Source organism: Lissotriton vulgaris, chromosome 8 (genome assembly GCF_964263255.1).
Source record: "Lissotriton vulgaris chromosome 8, aLisVul1.2, whole genome shotgun sequence".
In the NCBI taxonomy this organism is placed as follows: Eukaryota; Metazoa; Chordata; class Amphibia; order Caudata; family Salamandridae; genus Lissotriton; species Lissotriton vulgaris.
This window is the reverse complement of record NC_141696.1, coordinates 1,001,238,555-1,001,259,775: the sequence shown is the minus strand read 5'-3', so window position 1 is coordinate 1,001,259,775 and position 21,221 is coordinate 1,001,238,555. Positions and strand designations below refer to the sequence as shown.

The window sequence follows — 21,221 nt, the reverse complement described above, 5'->3', positions numbered from 1 at the left end:
GTCGTGTCAGAAATGATGTCAGCGCGCAGGGGCGGCGTCTAAGTATACACCGCAATGTCATCCCGGCGACCACGATGCCGACGACGGACGTGGAATCGACCGACGCCACGTACCGACGCGCAGGGGTATTGCTAAGAAAACATTCTCTGGATCCAGTCTGACACCTGAGGGCAATTCTAAGGTAAGGGATCTATAACTAACATATGTCTCATACAGCTACATTGTTACCGAATGTAAGTAACTTGTTCATTTAGCAATGTTTAAGAGGCATTACATCTATTTGTGGGCACCATGACTGATTTGAAGCCAAATGTTACACCCAGATAGCTGAAAACGTTAGTACACTCCAAAATGTTTCCCCTCAGTTTTACAATACCCTTAATTGATTTATGTTGTTTAAAAGACATATACTTTGTTTTATCTATATTGATTTCAAAGCCCCCTTGGTCTGCAAAATTCCTCAAAACTGGACACAGCACGCTGAAGCCCACTCAGGGTTTTAGATTTTAGCAGCGTGTTGTAAGCAAACATTAAAAATTTAATTTTTGTGCCTGCCAATGACTGGGCATCAGTGTGGAGAGAGGAAAGAACTTTAGCAATGCCATTTAAAAGCAAAAAAAACTAAGTCAGGGCCGAAACGCACCCTTGTCGTACCCCTTTGTCAACAGCAAAGATATCTGTGAGTTCGCCTTGGGAAGCCCAGTAGATCCTACTAGTGTTGTTATCTTGAAGTCGTACTAGCAATGCTAACCAAGCATGGGGCATGCCCATCTAATGCAAAACCGACCACAATTTGTGGCGTGGGACCAGGTCGAAGGTGGATTTAAAGTTGAAAAAGGGAGCATATAAACTGCACTTGCTAATAGTTACTATCCGCCAATAAAGCAGCTGGAAACAAAAGACCTTATCGATAGTACTTACACTCTCACGGAACCCAGCCTGATGTGTTGAAAGTATATTGTTTACCAATATCCACTCCTAGATCTTGGATAAGATAAGACGAGCAAATATTTTCTGAATTGAGTCTATAAGGCGTGTTATTTTATCTTGCTACTGAGGTGGCATTTATGGCTGCCATTTGAAAAATTGCTGCTGCATTAGTGTTTTTAGTGAACAAAAATAAGATGGATAGTGAAGGGAGAGGGAATTAAACTGTGTATGGTAGAGTGTGGCTCTGTGCAGATCAGAAGGTACAATTAGTATAAGTAAGCTGAGAATGTGTGAGATTGGTGTAGTCTTGATGGTGAGTCACCCTAAGGGCAGTTGAGCTAAATTGTTACCTTGAGTTGCAGCCACAAGTCGGAAGTGAGGTGAAAGGTTCAAAAGGATGAAGACACTAAAGTTTGACTATGATTCTGATCATCTACAATGTACCTTGTGTAAAGTAGCCTGCTCTTTACTAATATGTGAACATATTTTAAATCTTCTGTGTTTACCCTCTTTTGTATTCACGTACATTCTGCAGGTGTTAACTAAGGAAATTTATAGTCTGCAAGCATCCACTGAGAAGCGAGTAACAGAACTCCAGGCTCAAAATTCAGAGTATCAAGCAAGACTACAAACATATGAAAAACTGGAACAGGAACTTGATAGTGTAATAATGCAAGCTGCAGAAAGTATGTATGGTTCATTTCAATTTGTGCACATTGTAAAGCATAAATGTATACGAATACATAATTATTTTTTGCTTAATTCAAAATGTCCACATGTGTTTAGTAGCTGTTCATCCATGCCTTATCATTGTGTTACAAACTTCTGAGTTCATGTTATGTGATGATTTTCCTTGGAATATTTAGTGCACCATAGTACACTATAAAACAATGTTGAGTTCACATTCTAATCATTGTACTCTGTGTAGAGATTTAATTAACTGAGGTAGATAACATCGCCTTTCCCCTCCACCCAATGGATTCCAATGTTTTTTATATATTTTTAGATTTTTCTGAAGATAATACAATGTAACGTTAATACCATCTTCACATTCTCAGGTTATCATCACATTCTCCCAAAACACCAAACTTCTAATTAAACGATCTATTCAGTTGTTGCTGTTAGGATGTCTCAGTGAGATCAAATGCCTGCTGTTCAGAAACGCAGTCATTTCCACATCCCAGTTTCTGTTCTCACCAAGGTCAACGCATGCGTTTATTCTTCCAAGGTCCCTAATTGGAGGGTCTTTAGCTTGAGTAATAGTAATATATGCTATTTACAAGCAAAGCGTAGCCAAATTAGATTGGTACTGCCGCTTTTTTAGTGATTCATGATCTAAAGAGACTCTAACTCATTGAAGCAGTAAGGGCACAGATAGCAGGAGAACTGCCTTTAGTACAATAAAATAACATTTTAAAAAAGTAATTCTCTTTGGAAAACAAGGAGATCACCCACTTGGCAGTTGTTTCAGTGCACAGACACCTGGAATGGAATAAAGGCATGGAGAATTAATGAAAGTATCCTCTTTAAATCTTGTCCCTGAACTATTGCTTGTTTTCACCACTCAAGTAGACTAAATGTACCTATAAGATCCCCATTTTGACTCTGTCTTTACTCTGAATAGTTTGGGTGAAACCAACATTTTTAATTGTTTTAAAGCCACTGTTGTTTGCAAAATGTCCAGCGTTTTTTTTACTGTGTTACTTATTTGCAGGTAAAATACCTTCTTCTACAGCAAGTCAATAGGAAAATGTAGTGTTTCTTTGTTCTGTTGTGCTCATTCATTAAACAAGGAACAGACCCATCCTACTTTTAGCATAATATTCAAAACCAAGAGTTCAGAGTTCAACTTGGTGTTCCTGCTTGCCTCTTTGAATTTTCTTTGTTAGCTTTCTCAAGTTTCAGGGCCACAAAATCCCACAGTCTAAAATATATGTATATTGCTTGGTTGGAGGCATAAGCCGAAACGCGTCGGCATGCTGTGTGGGGTGTTGCGGCATGCAGAAACATAAATAAAAAAGAAAATGTGGTACTCTGACTAACCTGTGTCTTCAGTGTTGCAATATAATATATATATAATATATTCAAACATGAATAACGCCGCACTCCGAAAAGAATGTTAACTTCATTTTATTCACCAGGTACATCTATCACCACCACCAATGCGTTTCGACAGGTGTTGCTCACGGTATTGTGAGTCCAACGTCACTTTTCACCTTATATACACATCTCCGTTTATAAGGCATTATGGGATTAGTAGTCACACATATCATGCAAGTTGTTAAAAAATGATTTCAATGTATAGTGTTAGTCGAAAATGTTTGTCCAGTTTTGTAAAACTTTTTTCAATGTCAATTGGGAATTGAATTCACGTTACTTGATAATATTTTGCTACTAAATTATAGTCTTATTATCCCAATTCTTTTGTGGCTAGTATGGGATGTGCCGCAAAACATATTTCACCTTTTGCTTCTTATTTTTAATGTCACACGGTTCTCGTTATTGTGTGTATCATGCATAGGGTGTGTCTTAAATCGCCTCTACTTAGTGTGTGGCAACAGGATCGTCATGACACCTCCCTTTATGCCCAAGTATTGTCGTCATTCCTATCATAATGGGTGTGTCCACTAAAACCCTGTATTCATGTGTTAAGGAATATCATTTCTCCTATCTAAATGCATATCAGGCAAAGTGCCTATACATTTTGTACGCCCCCGTGAACCACACTATACATGTGTAAGTAATCCAAATGCCTGGAAGATTTTAGGGTTTCTGTGTGATATTTTGCTACATCCAGTTATGTTAGTAGCGTTAGATCATAGTATGCACCTGAACTTTCACTTAGTGTTTTAAAAGTGAATCATGTTTATGTGATCTTTACTAGTTGTTTATCCTAACTAGCACAGTTCTTCTATATTCTTCAGTTTTTAATATTCAACTCTTGGACTCTCTACATTTCATCCATATCAGCAGTCATACTAAGGATGTGTAAATTAATATACAGTTCTTCATCGCCATTCAAACCTTGGGGGATCTTCATTTTAAACCTTATAATGAGTCGTGACTCTAATCATCTCAGTTTGAGCGTCCTGTTTCCTCCCTCTTATTTCTGCTATTTCAAAGTACTTTATATTTAAGCAGTTCTTATCAAGATGTGTAGTCAAATGTTTTGCAATTGCATAATTCATGTCTTTGTTTTGAACAACTCTAATATGTTCTAGGATCTGTTTGTTTGAGGGGCAAATCATACTCCCTTAGTATCTTAGTCCACAGAAGCACTCAATCATATACACTCCATGCACAGAGTCACAAGTGATTCTCTCATTGATGGTAAATATCTTGCCCTTGAAGTCTTGGAGCTCTTTCATATTTCTACCAATCCTGCATGCTTTGCATTTCTCGCAATTAATGAATCCGACTTGTTGTTTTTGAAGCCAATTGCTCGATTCGTTCATCGTGCAGTGACTCCTCACCAGATTGTCCCTCATTGATGGCACTTTTCAATAAGTTACATTGGGTCTGGCCCCTAGTTTTCCTTCAATGTCCTGATCCTTTTTTAAGATTTTCAAATATTTGTTCAGAATGTTTATGATCTTATGATTTTCCTTACAATAGGTAAGTATCATTCTGATGGTTGTGGCATCCTTCCTTATGTTTTTTCTCTCTTTCTTAACTAATGTTTGAGCTTGTGTCATGGATCTCACTTGTTCCTGTCCTTGTTTGATATCTCTGTATTTGTAACCTCTGTGTAAAAATCTCATTTCGGTATCTCTAAATTTTTGATTCAATGTTGTCATTACTTGAGCAGCTTTGTTTCCTCCTTATAAACTCCCGTTATGGAATACTCTTTATAAGTGAGTTGGGGTGGAAGCTGGAGCCGTGAATGATACTGTTAGTTTATGTTGGTTTCCGGTATACAGTGGTTTGTATTGGTTTGTCTTTTATATACACTGTTAAATCCAGAAATTGTATCTCTTTTGTACGCTTATTACATGTAAATTTCAGGCCCACTGCATTGTTGTTTAGTTCCTCAAAATACTCCAAGAAATCTTTTTCCGTTCCATTCCATATCAGAAATAGATAGTCTATGAATCTCAGCCAAGGTGCTATTTTTGCTGTATGTCTCTGGTCTTATTCTCTCCAAGCTATGATCTTCTCCCACCAACCCATGGTCAGGTTGGATTGGCTTGCAGAGGAGGAAACTCCCATAGCTGTCCCACATACCTGGGAGTAACGTTGATGGTTAAAAAGAAAGATGTTATTTCTCTGACATAGTTGACGATGGTAATTGGTATGATGACTTTCAGAAGGTTAGTGGTCTTGATACCTCCCCTGAAACGGGTCTTCTCTAACCCCCGGACCAGCCTCAGAGGTGTATACTTCCTACGCAAAAGCAATGCACACAACGGCTGAAGTTCTTGACCTCAAAGTTCTCACCTTGGAGGTCAAGTCTAACATATTGACAGTAGTTCTCCAGATGGTGACCAATATCTTCAGAGCCTCTCCTGGGTTTTAACAAGGCCTTGACAGACACCCTATTGGGGGAATGAGCCAAATCATGCTCCGGTCCACCAGTCAACAGCCAGATTTTGCGGCACCATCGCCCTGCCCCATTGATCCTGCTTTTTCATCTCAGCTCCCCTCCCCTGAATGTTTGTTGACGGAAACGTCTGCAAGTAACACCAATCCCAGCATGTTCCCAACTACTCCTACAGACAGTGTCAAAACATGTTGAAACCTTTGGCAAACAAGTATTTTCATCTACCATCATTGGGCTTAGATCCGTGAGTGCCAGCTGTTTACTGGGGTGCTATTCCCATGCCCTTCGGCACTTGATGGCTCAGAGCCTCTCAGGTGTCCCCAAAGATCTCCAACATTTTATTCCCTAAGCCATGTAGGACAGCCTGGATGATGCCAAGTTCAAAATTCATTGTAGCTTGGAGACTCCCGCTTTCATCAGGCAGGCCAATGGCACCGTTGTTGCCATTCACCACCACTCCTGGCTGTCGCCCACTATTTTTTCAGGCGATGTTCAGTCGTTCCGCATGCACATTCTTTGTGGTTTGGACCCACCTATTTGTAGACAAGGCAGGTTACGCCCTTTTTTGCGATTCAAGGAGAGCAACATACGCCACACTCTTTAGGCTTATCTGGACAATCTTGCCAGTTGCATAAACACTTCCGTTCCTTTTGCGGTCTCCACAGAGGTGCTGCATACCTACAGCCAATTCAACCCCATCATGGCACCGGCAGTTTCACAGTAACAGCTGTGGGCCAACTGCCACCTGCGACCAACGTTAACAGGCTGACCAGTCCACATCTTTTCATTTGGGATTGGAAGTGCAAGCCCTTTTGGCCAAAGGGGCTTTTGAGTTTCCCACCGCCAGAAATAGGATGCTATTCCTGCTACTTCCTGGTGCCCAAAAATGACCAGATCTCTAGCCTATTTTACACCTGCAAGATCTCTATGCCTTTGTCTGGAAGGAAAAACTCAGAATGTTCACAGTATCAAAACTCTTGTCTGACCTAGTCCTTGGGGACTGGATGGTTGCGTTGGACCCTCAGGACTCCTTTTTCCATATTCCCTCCTTGCGGCCCTCGGTATTACATATGGTTTGTGGTGGGATAGGGGCATTTTCAGTTTGCTCTGCTTCCTTTTGGGCTCACTAGTGTCCCTCTGACTATTACAAAAGGGATGGCAGTGGTGGTAGCACATCTCCAGAGGTCAGAGTTGCCCGCCTTCCCTTACCTCAATGAATGTTGAAGGCGGGTTTGCCAAAGGCAGTAGTCAACCACCTTTCAGACCGCTGAGAACCTCTGGCCCTCACTATCAATGTGTCAAATTCACAACTGACTCCTTCTCAGACGCTCACCTTCATTGGATCCATTCTTGACAGGGTTTGGTTTTGTGCCTTTACACCGAGAGAGTTTTTGGGGGGGTTGTGGGAGCACTCCGAATTATTCCGTGATTAATCGCGGAATAATTCGGAGTGCTCCCACAACCCCCCCAAAAACTCTATAATACAGTCACTAGCTGGGAGGCACCCTAAGCAATCAAGATGCAATTCGAAACAATCACAGCAATCACGGATAACAGAGCCAACACACTGGCATACACTAATGATCAAGCTGATCAAATCTACTCGTTAATAAAGGAAGTCAGAAACATGGATGCTCACGGGGGTCCGTAAGCCAGCAATTGAAACAATTGGAATACATTACACGCAGACAGGTCAACCAAAGGATGCACGCATCGACCCTTATTCAATACCACAGAGCTAAACGGATCCCAAGGGGTTTACGATTGTCAATAAAACCAATGCTGTTTCGATTCAACCTCAATACAAAGTTCATGGATAAGTGGTACAGCATCCTAAATAAATGTTCACTGGATCTTATACTGCTCATAATAGAGGAACTAGCCAAGACCATACGGGAATTAGAAGATGAAATATATATTTTGAAAACAGAACTAGAGAACAGGATGGAAGCAGATACATGGAAAATAAGTCTAGAGGGAATTAATCTCAAACTTGATGCATACGAAAAGGAATTACAAGAGGGGAAGCTACGCAAGTACAAACGCGACACAATAGACTATAAATTAAATGAGGTTTATACATGGGCAGACATCTATGCCCGTCGCAAATTCGTCCCACCCAAAAGAACTTCACCGGCTCAACATTCATCTGAAGAAAGTTTAGTCACTGACAAAGAAACATCCATACAGAGAGGACCAGTCAGAGTGACACAGGAAGGAGAGATATTATCCACAGAAAGCAGTCTACATGCAACAACAAGTAGACAAACAGCTTTTTTGTCACAGGACCAGGATCAAGGACAACCACCAACGATGCAAACTACAACACCCACAACAAGCGCAAAACAAGGCGAGGAAGTGGCAGGCAAAGCTCTGCGAAGCGGTCGGACAGTGGTCTAATCATAAATATTTCATCAACAACACTGACAAAGCAACAAATAACTACGCTTAATAAAGGTCTAACATTCGTGCCTACAACCCAAACAAATGAATTGGAAACACAAGGTGCATTTTTCAGGTTCATGAGAACATTGAAATTAAAACATTAATTTGGAAATGTGGTCGAACCAGCAGACGTCCAGACTGAACAAACAGACAAGCAATTCAGACCAAAAAGTGTATTCCAAGCCCCAACGTCGCACAAAATGCTTGACACCTTTGAAATCATGGTGAAGAATGATCTAAAGATGTTAGATTACAAGAGGAAGAGACACAATAATTTGACAAAAAGTGAACAGCACACAATCAACAACCTGGCTAACGATGAAACATTAACTATCCAACCAGCCGACAAGGGAGGAGCACTAGTACTTATGGACACACAATATTACGAATATAAAGTACATGAACATGTCTCTAATCAAGATACATACCTTCAGTTACCGTCGGATCCAACCACATCACTTCAGAGTATGCTGGAAAAAATACTACAAATAGCCAAACTCAACGATACTGTTGATGAACAGACAGCGGCATTTCTAACTGTCAAAAATCCTAGAAGACCAAGTATATACATGATCCCGAAGATTCACAAGCACCCAACCAATCCACCGTTTAGACCTATAGTGTCAGGGTGCGGGTCTATTTTCGATCCCATAGGCCAATATATTGATCATCATCTGCAAAAATTTGTTCAGCAGTGGGGCTCATACATTCGAGACACAACGGATTTTTTGAACAAATTATCTTGGATACAAGAGGGTTATCAAGACCACTGGATATTGTGCACCATTGATGTGGTGGCACTATATACATCTATACCACACGCAGCCGGTCTTGAAGCTGCGGAGTGGGCACTACTCAGATTGAATGACATACCAACTGACAAAAAAAATTTTTGGTTGCAATTATTAAAGTTTTGTCTTCACAACAGTTATTTTATATGGAAAGACACATTTTTTGCCCAACTTACCGGAACTTCCATGGGCTTTGCTGGGGCCCCAGCATACGCTAACACCTTCATGGCTCAATTTGAGTCCCAAAGCTTGATGAGTTGGCAAGAATGGTCACATGTAAAGTTCTACTGTCGTTTCATAGACGACATCTTTTTAATTTGGGATGACACACAAGAAAGATTAGAACATCTAATAAGAACACTTAATCAGGTGGAATCAAGAATACAATTTACACACAAAATAAGCAACGAAACAATTGATTTCCTTGATGTCAGAATTACCAAAACCTCAGATGGATTCGAGACGGAATTGTACACAAAGCCCACGGATCGAAACAGTGCCCTCAGTTACACCAGTTTCCACCCGAGGAGTTTGATAAAAAATTTACCGTTATCACAATTCATCCGAATAAAGCGGATATGTTCAAACACGCAAACATGTGAAAGAACTCTGGAAAGACAGATACAGAAGTATGAGGACAGAGGATATCCTAACAACATATTACAAGAACAAATTGTGAAGGTAACCGCAATGGAGAGAACAAAATTATTACAACCACGACCCAAAACAGAACAAAACAGAATGGTATTTGTGACAAAATACACCACTCAATCATACAAAATCAGGAACATCATCAACAAAAGATGGGAGTTACTATCTCTGGAACCAGATTTTAATGGCTTATTCCAAGAGCTGCCAGTACATGCATACACCAGAGGATTAAACTTAAAAGAGAAACTGAAACTCAAACATCAACCAGAAACAATCATTAATAACAAAGGAACAATCAAGTGCCATAATTGCATCAATTGCAATAATGTAATAACAGGGAATACATGTACTCATCCGACTACTGGCAAACAGATTCGTTTACGTCACACAAGTGACTGCAACACGCAAAACGTGGTGTATGGAATTAAGTGTCCATGCGGCAGGATGTACATTGGCAAGACTGAACGCAAAATAAAAGTGCGGATATCAGAACACAAAAGTCGAATTCGCAACAACTCCTTGACCGCACCACTGGTACAACATTGGATTCAAGAGAAACATAGTATTTCTCAATTAAGATTTCAAATTTTGGAACGAGTACCGTTGAAACAAGGCATAGACAATCACCAGAGATTACTACAACGTGAACTGTTCTGGATCAAATATTTGAATACTATGACACCCACAGGTCTTAACGACAAGTATGATTTAGCATGTTTTCTATAGAGACAACCAGGAACAATATTAAAACAAGTAGGGAGAGGTACTTTTTAACTAAGAACTCAGCCAATGTTTGTAATCGTAAAGAATAGCAATTATTTAATACGAGGGTGATGTTCCTTTATCGGTGTGTAGCATGTATCACTTGTATTGATATTATTTGTGTCCGAAAAAAGTATCTTGAATCATGAATTCACATATCACATATTTTTAGAATACGCATTTGTGCAGACTTAACTTAAATGTGGTTCTCCTCTATCACACCACTTTGTATAATACGTGACTGATCAACCTACAATACAACACAGAAACATTTATAGCACTATCAGCCCAGTGGACTGTTAGCACAACTTAGTATGTTAGTACCCATACCAATAGAATCGCCCAATTTTATAAATGTTTCAACATCTTTTACACTCGATGTTTGGCAGCATTACTATACCACGAGAGCAATTATTAAGTTTCACCCATTTATGTAGATGCGAGCGACAGAAATATTAACATTGAACAGAATTGGTATACACTCGTAGTAACAGAACATGACTACAATTAGTCCCATTATACCACACCAAGAGGATTGTGCACCCATTCAAGATGGCGCCCACGGACAATAAGAAGGATTAGGTGTATGAGCTAGTCCCACGTTAGGGTTTAACTTCGCGGAGTTATGTCACGGGAGTAATCATTAATAACATCCATTTATTCAGAGCCGAGTAACCTAAATACACAATACCGAACAGATCAGGAATTCATTCGTAGGTTTAGAACCAGGTTACAACCAGCTTCCTCATACCACATTAACAGGAATATGCACTTTTCTAAGATGGCGTCCACGGATAGTGTGAAGGTAGAAGGTGTATGAACTAGTCCGTTTTCAGTGTTCAACTACGCGGAGTTGTCCCGGAGAGTAGCGGAGTCATTTAAAATCAGCAACCAGCGTAGGGACTGGACCTAGCGCCTTGCGGATATCGTTCAAGACGTTCGACGGAACAGTTAAAGGTATGTTGACTACGCGATGTTTAAAGTCGGATTGGATAACTCAGGAGTGGCGGCGAGGCACACTGACGTTATTGTTGTATTTCGGTTTTTTAGATTTAGAACGCCCGGAGCAAGATAAGGTAAACACGGCGAGCTACCGCGACCCGTCTTCTATTTTTTACCAGTTCTCAAGTTGGATCTAAAGGATAGGTTTGATTTGTTTTTCAGAAACTCGAGACACTTTTGGAAAAGGTATGTTGCCATAGCGTGATTTATAGTCGTCAATACAGTGGATAAGTTCAAGGAGTTTAGACATTTTTTTGTTTATTACCTTTTCAGAAATCAGCGATACTATCATTGAAGGTATGAAGGGTATTTAGTGGTACACCACAATTAATCTCATATGAATATGAGGATCAGTTACAAATGGGTTTATATTTGTGTTTTATACAGAAGTGAAGTTGCCAAATTGGAGGACAGAATTCAAATAATACACTACACCAACAATCAGGTATGCACAGACCAAGGACACACGTTTAGACAACCCCCCACAAACATAACATACTTACACCATGTTTTCTTATTTTCTTTTCGTAGATTCTTCCCCTGATGAAGGCACACATGAGTGCAGAAATGCATTGGGCTCACTCAAGAAATGTTGTTTAAATGTATATTTACATAAGTGCTAGGCAAAAGTTGATGAACATGAAGTGAAATAGCACTGTGTATATGTGTTTGTTATCATACAATAATGCAAATGTAGAATGAAGAAACTATAGCCTATATGAAAAAAATATAAGCATCAAATAAAAAGATATACTAATGGCAAGAAACACAAGTGTGGTTTAAATAAAATACAAAGAGAGAAAATCACTGAAAGCGCCAAGGCGCCAAGTGAACAGTGCGCGATTAGGTGGAAACTCAATTTCACCATAACCATCTTTACACCGAGAGAGTCTGGGACATTCAGTTTACTATCCCAATCTATCTGCGTCTGTCCTGGATTTCTGCGAGGTAGACTCCGAGGCTCCTCCCAGATAAACACGCCAGGTGGCATGGTCCTCGCCTATCTAACATGTATTCCATTTAAGCTATTTCACAACTGTTTCTTGCGGTTCCTCACCGACAAGACAGTGTTACTCATTGCTATAATGTTGCATGTGTGAGTGAGCTGCAAGCGCTCTGTGTCAACTCTGCATACACCTCCTTCTACTCCGGCAAACCAGTTCTGTGTACTCTGCCAAGCGTTTTGACACCAATTCACTTCGGTCAAACCATCAAACTGCTGGTGTTTTATGTTCTGCTTCACCCCTCTAAGGAGGATGAGAAATTCCATTGTTTATACCCCAAGAGAGCACTGAGCTTCTACATAGACTGCACCAAAGAACACCGGGTCGACAATCAGTTCTTTGTACACTTTGCTGGAGCGAAAAAAGGCAATGCTGTACAGAGAAGAACACTCTCTCGTTAGATCGAGCTCTGCATTAAGATCAGCTTTGAACTAGCTAAAAAGCAGCTTCCACATTCACCAGGGCCAAAGCTGCTACCACGCGGAGTCCCTGTTCTAGAAATTTGTCAGGCTACTACGTGGGCATCCCTCCATACGTTCAGAAAGCACTATTGCCTGGAAAGTTGGGTCCACCAAGAGGGTCACTTTGCCCACTTGGTTCTACAGGACTTTCTGGTTTGAGTCCATTCACAGCGTACCTCTGCTTAGGTGCTGCTTTGACATCTATTCAAAAGTAGAGGAATCTGTGGCTAGAAGTCTGTACCGGAAGAACAAGTAATGCTCTCTCTTCTAGAGACTCTGTTTTGCCACAGATTCCTCACCGACCCTCCCATCTTCCCCATTCTGTAATTGGACCCTAACCACTAATAACATCCCAAGTGCAGGAATCAGCATGCTGTACCAAATTACTTTTGGTGCTCTGCGTCTGTTGTTGGGGCAGTCTCAAGTGCAATCAAAAAACGGGGGGAGGTAGACGTTAAAGTTATGTTCACCCTCCTTACTTAATGCAGTTCCACACCATCTGGAATACCTGAATTAAAAACCTAACCATTGGAAGAATAGGGACTCCACTGAACATGTGTGAAAAACCGTCTTTCCAGAAAGAAAAATTATTTTCTAGAGCCCCCAACCCACCAGGGTTACCCCTAGGTGGCATGTTTCATCATTGGGGTTCTCTCAATCCGCTGCGGATTGAGGCGTGCTGCGACTTGCGAAGTACGTAGGAGCACTTAGTTTTTGGAAAATATTTGTGGTGCAGTGATGTGGAGTGGGAAAATAGGTTAAAAATACCTAGCTAGTGAGCTAATATTTTATTCCTGCTCCTGGTTGGTATGTTTTAAAATCAGGTTTAATACAAGGGAAAGACCTACCTGTAATCGCTCAGATTAACTCAAGGCCATACAGCATTGTGAAGCGAAGCTTTGCGTTGCTAAACACTGCAGGATTTCTCCATGGCCTGTCAATGTGGAAAAAGGGTCCTGTCCCATTGGAGATCTTGGTCAGGGTCATAGTCCTCTGGTAAGTCAAAGAAGAAATCCAAGTAGGAATCAGCCTATTCCTGCCATTCTTGTTCTCCTGAGACAGTGCGTGGCCTTCCCTATGTGCCACCTGGTTTTGCTCCCAAACTCCTGAGGAGCTGAATTAGTCTGGTCCTGATGCATCCTGACTTTCCAAGTCTGTCAGCGATGTCTCATAAAGTATAGAGGCCTTTAGGGAGGACATGCTGTGCATTATCTGCATACTTCTGCCTTCCTCTGGTGCGTCTTTTGGCCCCATGGATCTGCAAGGTCCTCCATTTGGATTTCTACTGATGGGTTTGCCCTCAGTGCAGTCATTGTGTTCTGTGCCGACTTCGGCCATGGCATCATACTCTGTTGGTTCTTTTTACATCAACGGCATAGCCATACCCTATATTGGTCTCAGAATTTGAGCCAAACTTGTCTCTGCTGAGGCCATGCTCCAAACCCACAGCCCTTTGGTAATCCAACGGATTCTGACACACTACCTTTATTGAGCGGCTGCTCAAATACACTACACCAACTTTTTGACTGTGATGAGTTAACGTCAGAATTACAGTGGTGACTGGGGTGAATTTGTATCCCAGTATGATGAAGGTAATTGGTATGAGAAATGACAGGAAGCCGGTGGCTTAGACATCTCCCAGACATTAGATTAGTCCCTCTCCCTGATCCTGCCACTGGAGCGAGAGCATCTTTTGCTGTTGTGATTATAATGGCTGCAGAAGTCCTTGAGCTGCAACTGCCACTACTGAGGTTAAAACCAACGTTCTTAAGGAGATCTTTCAGCCTGGTCAGTATCCCACAGAACCTTTCCTGCCATTTAATGAGGCCCTTGCAGATGTGCTCTTGAGAAAAACTATAATGTTGTGCTTCGGGCAACAGGCAGGTCACTCATAGCCATTTGCCAGTTCCAGGTGACCCTGAATTCCTCAAGCAACATCCAAACTATTTATTTATTTTATTTGAAAGGTTTTATATAGCGCTGGCTAGATCCAAAGGTATCAGAGAGCTTTACATAAGTATCAAACCATAGTTGCAGGTTACTTCATTACAAGATTGCACAATTTCGGAGCATAGTTACATAGTTAAATGTTAGGTCGAGAAAAACAATAAGGACATATACGTAAGGAAAAGAGCAGGCATGGGGAGATTCAGTGTAGAGGGGGTATGAGCAGGGGAAGCAGATAAAGAATGAAGTAGGGAAAGAGGTGGGGGAGGGAGAGAGACAGAGTATGAAAGAGGAGGGAAGGGTGATGGGGGCACAAACCGGAGGACGAGTAACAGCTGCGTCCTAAGTCTGGTAAGCTGTGATCCCAGGGGAAGTGAAATAATTCCCACATCTCCGTTGCATGAGGCTCCCTTGACGCAGTGGACTCTCTCAGAGGGGTCTCTGAGACTCCAAGGTCTAACCATTGGATCCTTTCCCAACAAGGGGAGAGGGAGTGATTCGGCAAGGGGGGGGTGTTAGAAGGGGCGGCCCAAGAGGTCAGGTTATGTCTACCCAACGGCTCCGTGACCCACCTCTCCTGCCAATACTGCAGAGCCTTGACGAGAGGTCCCCACTCGGGAGGACATCGGGTAATGAATTGCACACACTGAGATCACACCACGCTTACGAACGGACACCACACTGTAGGCTTTCAGTAACACGTTCTTTATGAACAGGAAAAGGAGTCAACACTCTTATTTACAGACGATCGAGGGATCGTAAAGTCTCAGAGATTCGGGTAACGAGGAAGCGGGACAGTCTTAGTTTTTTGGCCAGTACGATGCGTACCCTGCGCGCAGCTCTCAATCCTCGAGCCGGGGGGATACGGGAGATGATAGTCGTACTGGATGTCCTACTCAGTTACGGTCAACTCCGTTCGTGTTGGTAGCGTTGATGGTCTAGCCAGACCAGAGTACTCCTCGAGTCATGACGAAGTCAGCAGGGCTCGATCCGGTGGATAGTTCTTGAGGAGCCGCGACCACGTCAGCAGGGCTCGGGGTGTTCGATGAAGATCTTTGAGGTTCAAGATCGAGCCGCGACGAGGTCAGCAGGGCTCCGATGTTCCGGTTCTGTAGGTGCGAGGAAGAGCCGCGTCAGCGTCAGCAGGGCTCGAAGAGTTCCAATGTTCAGTTTCCCCAAGGGTCAGCCGCGATCAGATCAGCAGGGCTTTCTTGTCCAGGATACAACTGCCCGCTAGTTCTTGGGCGGGCCTTGATATAGTCCAGTGGCCCTTTGATGTCCGGACCCTCGCATGCGGAGGTCTTAGGCCTTGGGGGCTGGTCGTTGGTGAGGTCCGGCGGTTGGCCCTTTGATATCTTTGAGGATGCGTCCGGGAATTCTCAGAAGCCCAGCAGGGTTTAGAGCCAGCACTCGGGGAGGCCAGAGGTGCGATCGAAACCGGCTCCCAGAGGATGGCCAGAGGTGTGACAGAAACCAGTCTCTCAGGGGAGGCCGGAGGTGCAATCGAAACTCCCTGTCTTCTCTCACTCGGGGAGCCCTCACCCTCCCAGCGGGGGCTGGCATGTCTGGAGCCTGAGTGTCGCTGGGGCTGGGGGTCATGCTAGGCCCAGGGAGTCAGGGATCTCGGGAAGGGAAAATGGCTGCCGGTGGGCCTATGGGGCCATGCAGGGTCTGGTGCGCAGGGCCGGGGAGGAGTACGGGGGTATGCTGGGGCTGGTCGTCGGCGTTTGGGCGGACATGGACAGGACGACCAGGGATTTCTGGCACGGGGCTAAGCTAACGGGGCGCTGAGGATCGCGGGGGAACCACGCCACGAGGCCAGGTCCAACAGGGGGCCATACCATAAACTCAACTGTGAGTGGCTCCCTTGATGCTGTGGACTCTCTCAGAGGTGTAACTGAGACTCCAGAGTATGAATATTGGATCTTTCCCCAACAAGGGGAGAAGGAGTGCTTAGAAAAAGGGCACACTGGATAGTAGGCTAGGCGGCTTAGATACCGGTTATGTCAAGAAAAAAATAAAGACATATAAGTAGGAAAAAAAGCAGGCAAGGGGAGAGATTCAGGGGAGAGGGGCTAGGAGCAAGCAGGGGAAGTGGACAAAGAATGAAAGAGGGAAAGAGGTAGGGGAGGATGAGAGACAAAGCATGAAAAAGGAGGAGGAGGGTGGAGGGGGCACAAACCGGTGTACGAGTAAAATCCGCGACCAAGGTCCGGTAAGCTGTGATCCCAGGGGAAATGGTATCAATCCCACATCTCCGTTGCGAGAGGCTCCCTTTACGCAGTTGACGCTCTCAGAGGGGTCTCTGAGACTCCAAGGCCTACCTACTGGATCCTTCCCCAACAAGGGGAGAGGGAGTGCTTCGGCAAGGGGTGCCATACCAAACCTCAACTGTGAGTGGCACCCTTGGCGCTGTGGACTCTCTGAGGGGTCACTGAGACTCCAGGGTATGAATATTGGATCTATCCACAACAAGGGGAGAAGGAGTGCTTAGTCTAAGGGCACAGGGAACAGGGGGTTAGGAGGAGTGTTGGAACTGGCAGGTCAACAGAGGGGGAACATAAGACAGAAAAAGACAGGGTCCTCGAAAGGCAAGGGTCAGGGAGAACCGGGAGACAAAGGAAGGGAGTCAGCGAGTTGTAGAGTCCCACAAGGAAGAGATACAGATTGAAGAAAAGGAAATGTTTTCGTTGTGGAGTAACTCTGGGGAGAGATGCAAACGGCTAAGCTCAAAATCGCAAAATAGTGATATTAAGTACAACATACTACTACATATATTGGTGGTTAGAGTTCTGTCTCTGCACCTACAAAATTCACTCAGGATTCCATTATCACAACGATTAGTCTAAAAACGATTATATAATATTTATCTACAGAGTGAACAGAGAAACAAGACATCCAAGGGGGTAGAAAAAGGGAGGGAGAGGGAGATTCGATAGGTGATAGGAGAGACGATATCTACGGAGTGAACGGAGAAACCAGACATCCAAGGGGGTACAGAGAGGGAGGGAGGGGGAGATGAGATAGGTGATAGGAGAGACGGGGCCTGGGGGGGGGGGAGGGGGAACAAGATAAGGCAATCCAGCCGAGGAGCAATGTCTGAGGGGCGGCAGGGTGAGGTCCAATGGACCGAGGGAGAGGAAAAGAAACAACAAAATGGTGGCTCCATGCCGAGGATATTGAAGGACAGCCATGATAGGATGCACGATGCAGAATATCACCAGTACAATCTTGTTCTCAATGCAAGTGGGAGGTGGCCATTCCGGTCGCTTGGAAGAGTCTTTTGGCAGCTCATCACACAGAGCAGCTGTTTACTGCTCCTCTAAAGCTTCTCTCCGTTTGTCCTCTACTTCTTCCTTTGGGTTTGTATATTCTCGGAGTTGCTCCTCATACCAGGGAGTCTATTGGGGCAGCAGCCCTCTTGCAATCTGGCATATGGCCATGGCTCTGTAGCAGGTCCACTTTGTTGCTTAGAAAGCGTCCTGTATACGATCTTGGCACTAATGGAAAAATTGGTGAACAATGCTGTTCATATCCTCGCCTTGCTTTTGTCTTTGACAAAGTTTATGATATTGGACAAAAGGACCTTAGCAGAAAAGGCCACATCCCCTTTTGCCAACGTTTGTGATGTGGTGAATCAAGGTCAATCTGAGCTTGATCCTCCCATCCCTTCTCCAAGTGAGAACCATAGAGAGGATGTTGTTCTCATCCACTGTTGTAAGGATTCAACCACACAGGCTGGCCCACCTAAGTGTAGATTAAAAGACGAAGAGAAGAAGCTCTTTATGTCAAGGGATGGTCCATTCTGTAGATGTGAAGAAGGTGCACCAGGGATGGAGTCAGGGTCATCAAATCAGTATAGCAGTTTTCTTTATTGTAGAAAGTGTTAAAAAAATGGACATCAGCCACCGCGTTTCGTTCCCATGGAGGAACTTCATCAGGGCTTCCACCAACGATTGTGCACTGAATCTGCTGTCAATGATGTTCAATGCTCACTTGCTCCGAACGCCTTCCGACTGCAGACAGTGCATAGAGAGAAACTCAAGATTGTGTTTGAGTGGCGCGTTCTGCTGAATCGTTGGGACCAGAATGCGCTCAGTAACAGACTTTTCAGCCTTGCTAATTCTAAGTACTTAAATTAAAGGTCGGTGTTTCTATTCACTGTACATAGGCAAGTTCAAGCATCCGCCGGTAAAGCCAATACGAATGCCTTTCCTATGACTCTATCAGACTGCAAATCTAACTGTATGGAAACCTTTTGGCAAGCACATTTTCTTCTGCAAGCCTTGCCCTATGTTGAGCAAATGCTAGCTGTATTCTTGGTCAATACCTCAGTGCACTATGGAGGATGGTCGGTCAGATCTTACTGGTATTGCCAGACAACCTATGGGTGTCTTAAGCTCATACCATGCTGCATTGCTGGGATGTTTGGACACGACTGATTGCTTGGGTCAGGCTATTGGTACATGTGTGATGATTCGGTGGCACACTTGGATGAGGTCTACGGGCTTCTCAAAGGCTGTCCAAACATCCTTAATAGATATGCCTTTTTAGGACTCTTGCCTTGTTGGTGAGAAGTCAGATGATTTCGCCCGGGAACTATTAGGGGGGGCCAAACCTTGCTACTTGGGTCTCTTCACACCCGTCTGACAATTTCCCCAACTATTTTGCCGATTCCTGAGTTATGACAGGAGATTATCATACCGTCAACCACCAATCTCGCTGCTGGCACAGCAAACTTGCCAGCCCTTTCCAAGTGGAGCCTGCTTCTCCCAAAGGCAATGCTAAGGGCATCAGGGACAACGCACAACTCAGTCCACCTCTCCTCCAGCAACTACACCTTCAAAACCCATTCAGTGTGTCTTTTCTGGCACACAACCACCCTGAAGGAGTGGGTGATTAGCCCTTTTAAGGCTTCTCATGAGCAAAGAAAGGCAAGGCAGTGCAGAGAAGAACCATATCTAGGTGGATAGTATCAAGCATTAAAATCCGCAATATGTTGCTAAGAAACTGCAACCTGAAGGATTGAGGGCTCATTCCACTCAAGCCAAATCGGCTCCTTTGCACTGGCACACCGAGCGCCTGCCTGGATATTCGTCAGGCTGCAGCATGGGCTTCAGTGCACACGTTCCAGAAGCACTATTTCCTTGATAATTAAGTCTGTCGGAATGGGCATTTTGCCTGATTAGTCTTGCAGGACTCTCTAATCTGAGCCATTCCACAGAACCACAACCTGCGAAGATACTGCTTTGGTATTTATTCACAAGGTGTGAAGTCTGTGGTTAGAAGTATCCATCAGAAGAGAAAGTTACTAACCTTCGGTAACGCTCTTTCTGGTGCAGATTCCTGCCACACTCTCTTCTTCCTGTTCTGTGAAAAGGGCTTTATTTTTGCACACTGGTCATACCAATTTGCAGATGAGCTCTGCGCCTGAAGGCTCGAACAAGCCTATGAAAAAACTGACCTCAGCACCCATGAGGGGCATCTAAATGTGGCTCCAGTCGTAAGTTCAAAATAGAACAACATCTAGGCAGAGCCTCACAATGCCACCTTCTGCCGCACAAGAGTACTGCTTTTGAGTTTTCCAGATTTAGTCAAACACTTGGGGAATATTTAGAAAAGGCAAAGAGTCTGTGGTTCTATATAGTATTCACCAGAAAGAGGGTTACGGCTTATTATTAGCGAACTAGAAATATATGTATGATGGCCAACTCTCTGTAATTAGAGCTGTTTTACGCAAAATAATGACTGAAAATAGAATCTCCCCAATTATCTCAACTGGTCTGACCACTAAAGTATTTCCTTATGCAGATGATGTAGCAATTGTTTCTTCTAGATGCAGCAAAAGCGATTTGGGAAATAGAAAGGCATGCAACTGATTTGGAGGCTATATTTGGTTACCAATTAAAAAAAACATAAAGCTGAAACCCTAGCTAATATATATTCTGTAACAAGAATGATCAGTGTAATACCGATAATGTAAAATGCTTTGGGGGGGTTAACCTTGCACGCGTACTGTAATAACATAGTTGAAACTAGCAATTACCTATTGTTGTAAAAAGTCGAATCCAAAATTGTAGGACCATTTGCGTTTTAGTTCTGTAGGAATTTGTAATCTTATTTAGAAGGTGGTATTTCCTAAAACAAATATGTATATTTGTTTAGGTCTATACTGGCTATTTGTGAAAAGCGTTTGGTCTCCCGGAACTGATTTAGCCCTATCTAGTTTCATCCGGAGCTATAAACTCCCAAAGAGAACATTGACATTGTTGAACCTTCCTAGCAAAAGAAGAAGGTCGGGTTTACCCAATTGTAAATATTTTTGGGGCCATGATCAGACTTGTGGGCATGCTTGTCGAGGGTAACTTGAAAACACCATCAATGAGTGCCTGGATAGCAAAGCCAAGGCATTATTTGTATCCTTGTTCTAATATAGCTTTTACAAAACGTCAGGTTCAAGACAGTAAAATTCACAATCCATCTTTGCGAATGATGGGTGCAATTATTTCGTACAACGCCTTACAATTCTCACTCCACTATGGTGCACAGCATCTGTCATGACAAGTAAAGTAAGTTGTGACCATGTTCTGAGGTTAATCTATTTGGGCAGTTAGTTAAAGATCGCTCTATTGTTACATTTACATCACAAGAAGAATTAAAGTTGCCATGACAATTGCTGTTTCTTTTT

At 43.2% G+C, this 21,221-nt stretch overlaps 1 protein-coding gene across 1 annotated transcript in view; it reads left to right on the top strand.

Annotated features, from left to right (window-relative positions):
* Positions 1–21,221, top strand: part of PIBF1 (progesterone immunomodulatory binding factor 1) — a 797,165-nt gene that overhangs the window by 406,115 nt on the left and 369,829 nt on the right. The window contains exon 12 of the mRNA XM_086933412.1: positions 1,466–1,616. Within this exon, the coding sequence (XP_086789538.1) occupies positions 1,466–1,616 (151 nt within the window). The remainder of the gene's footprint in view (positions 1–1,465; positions 1,617–21,221) is intronic.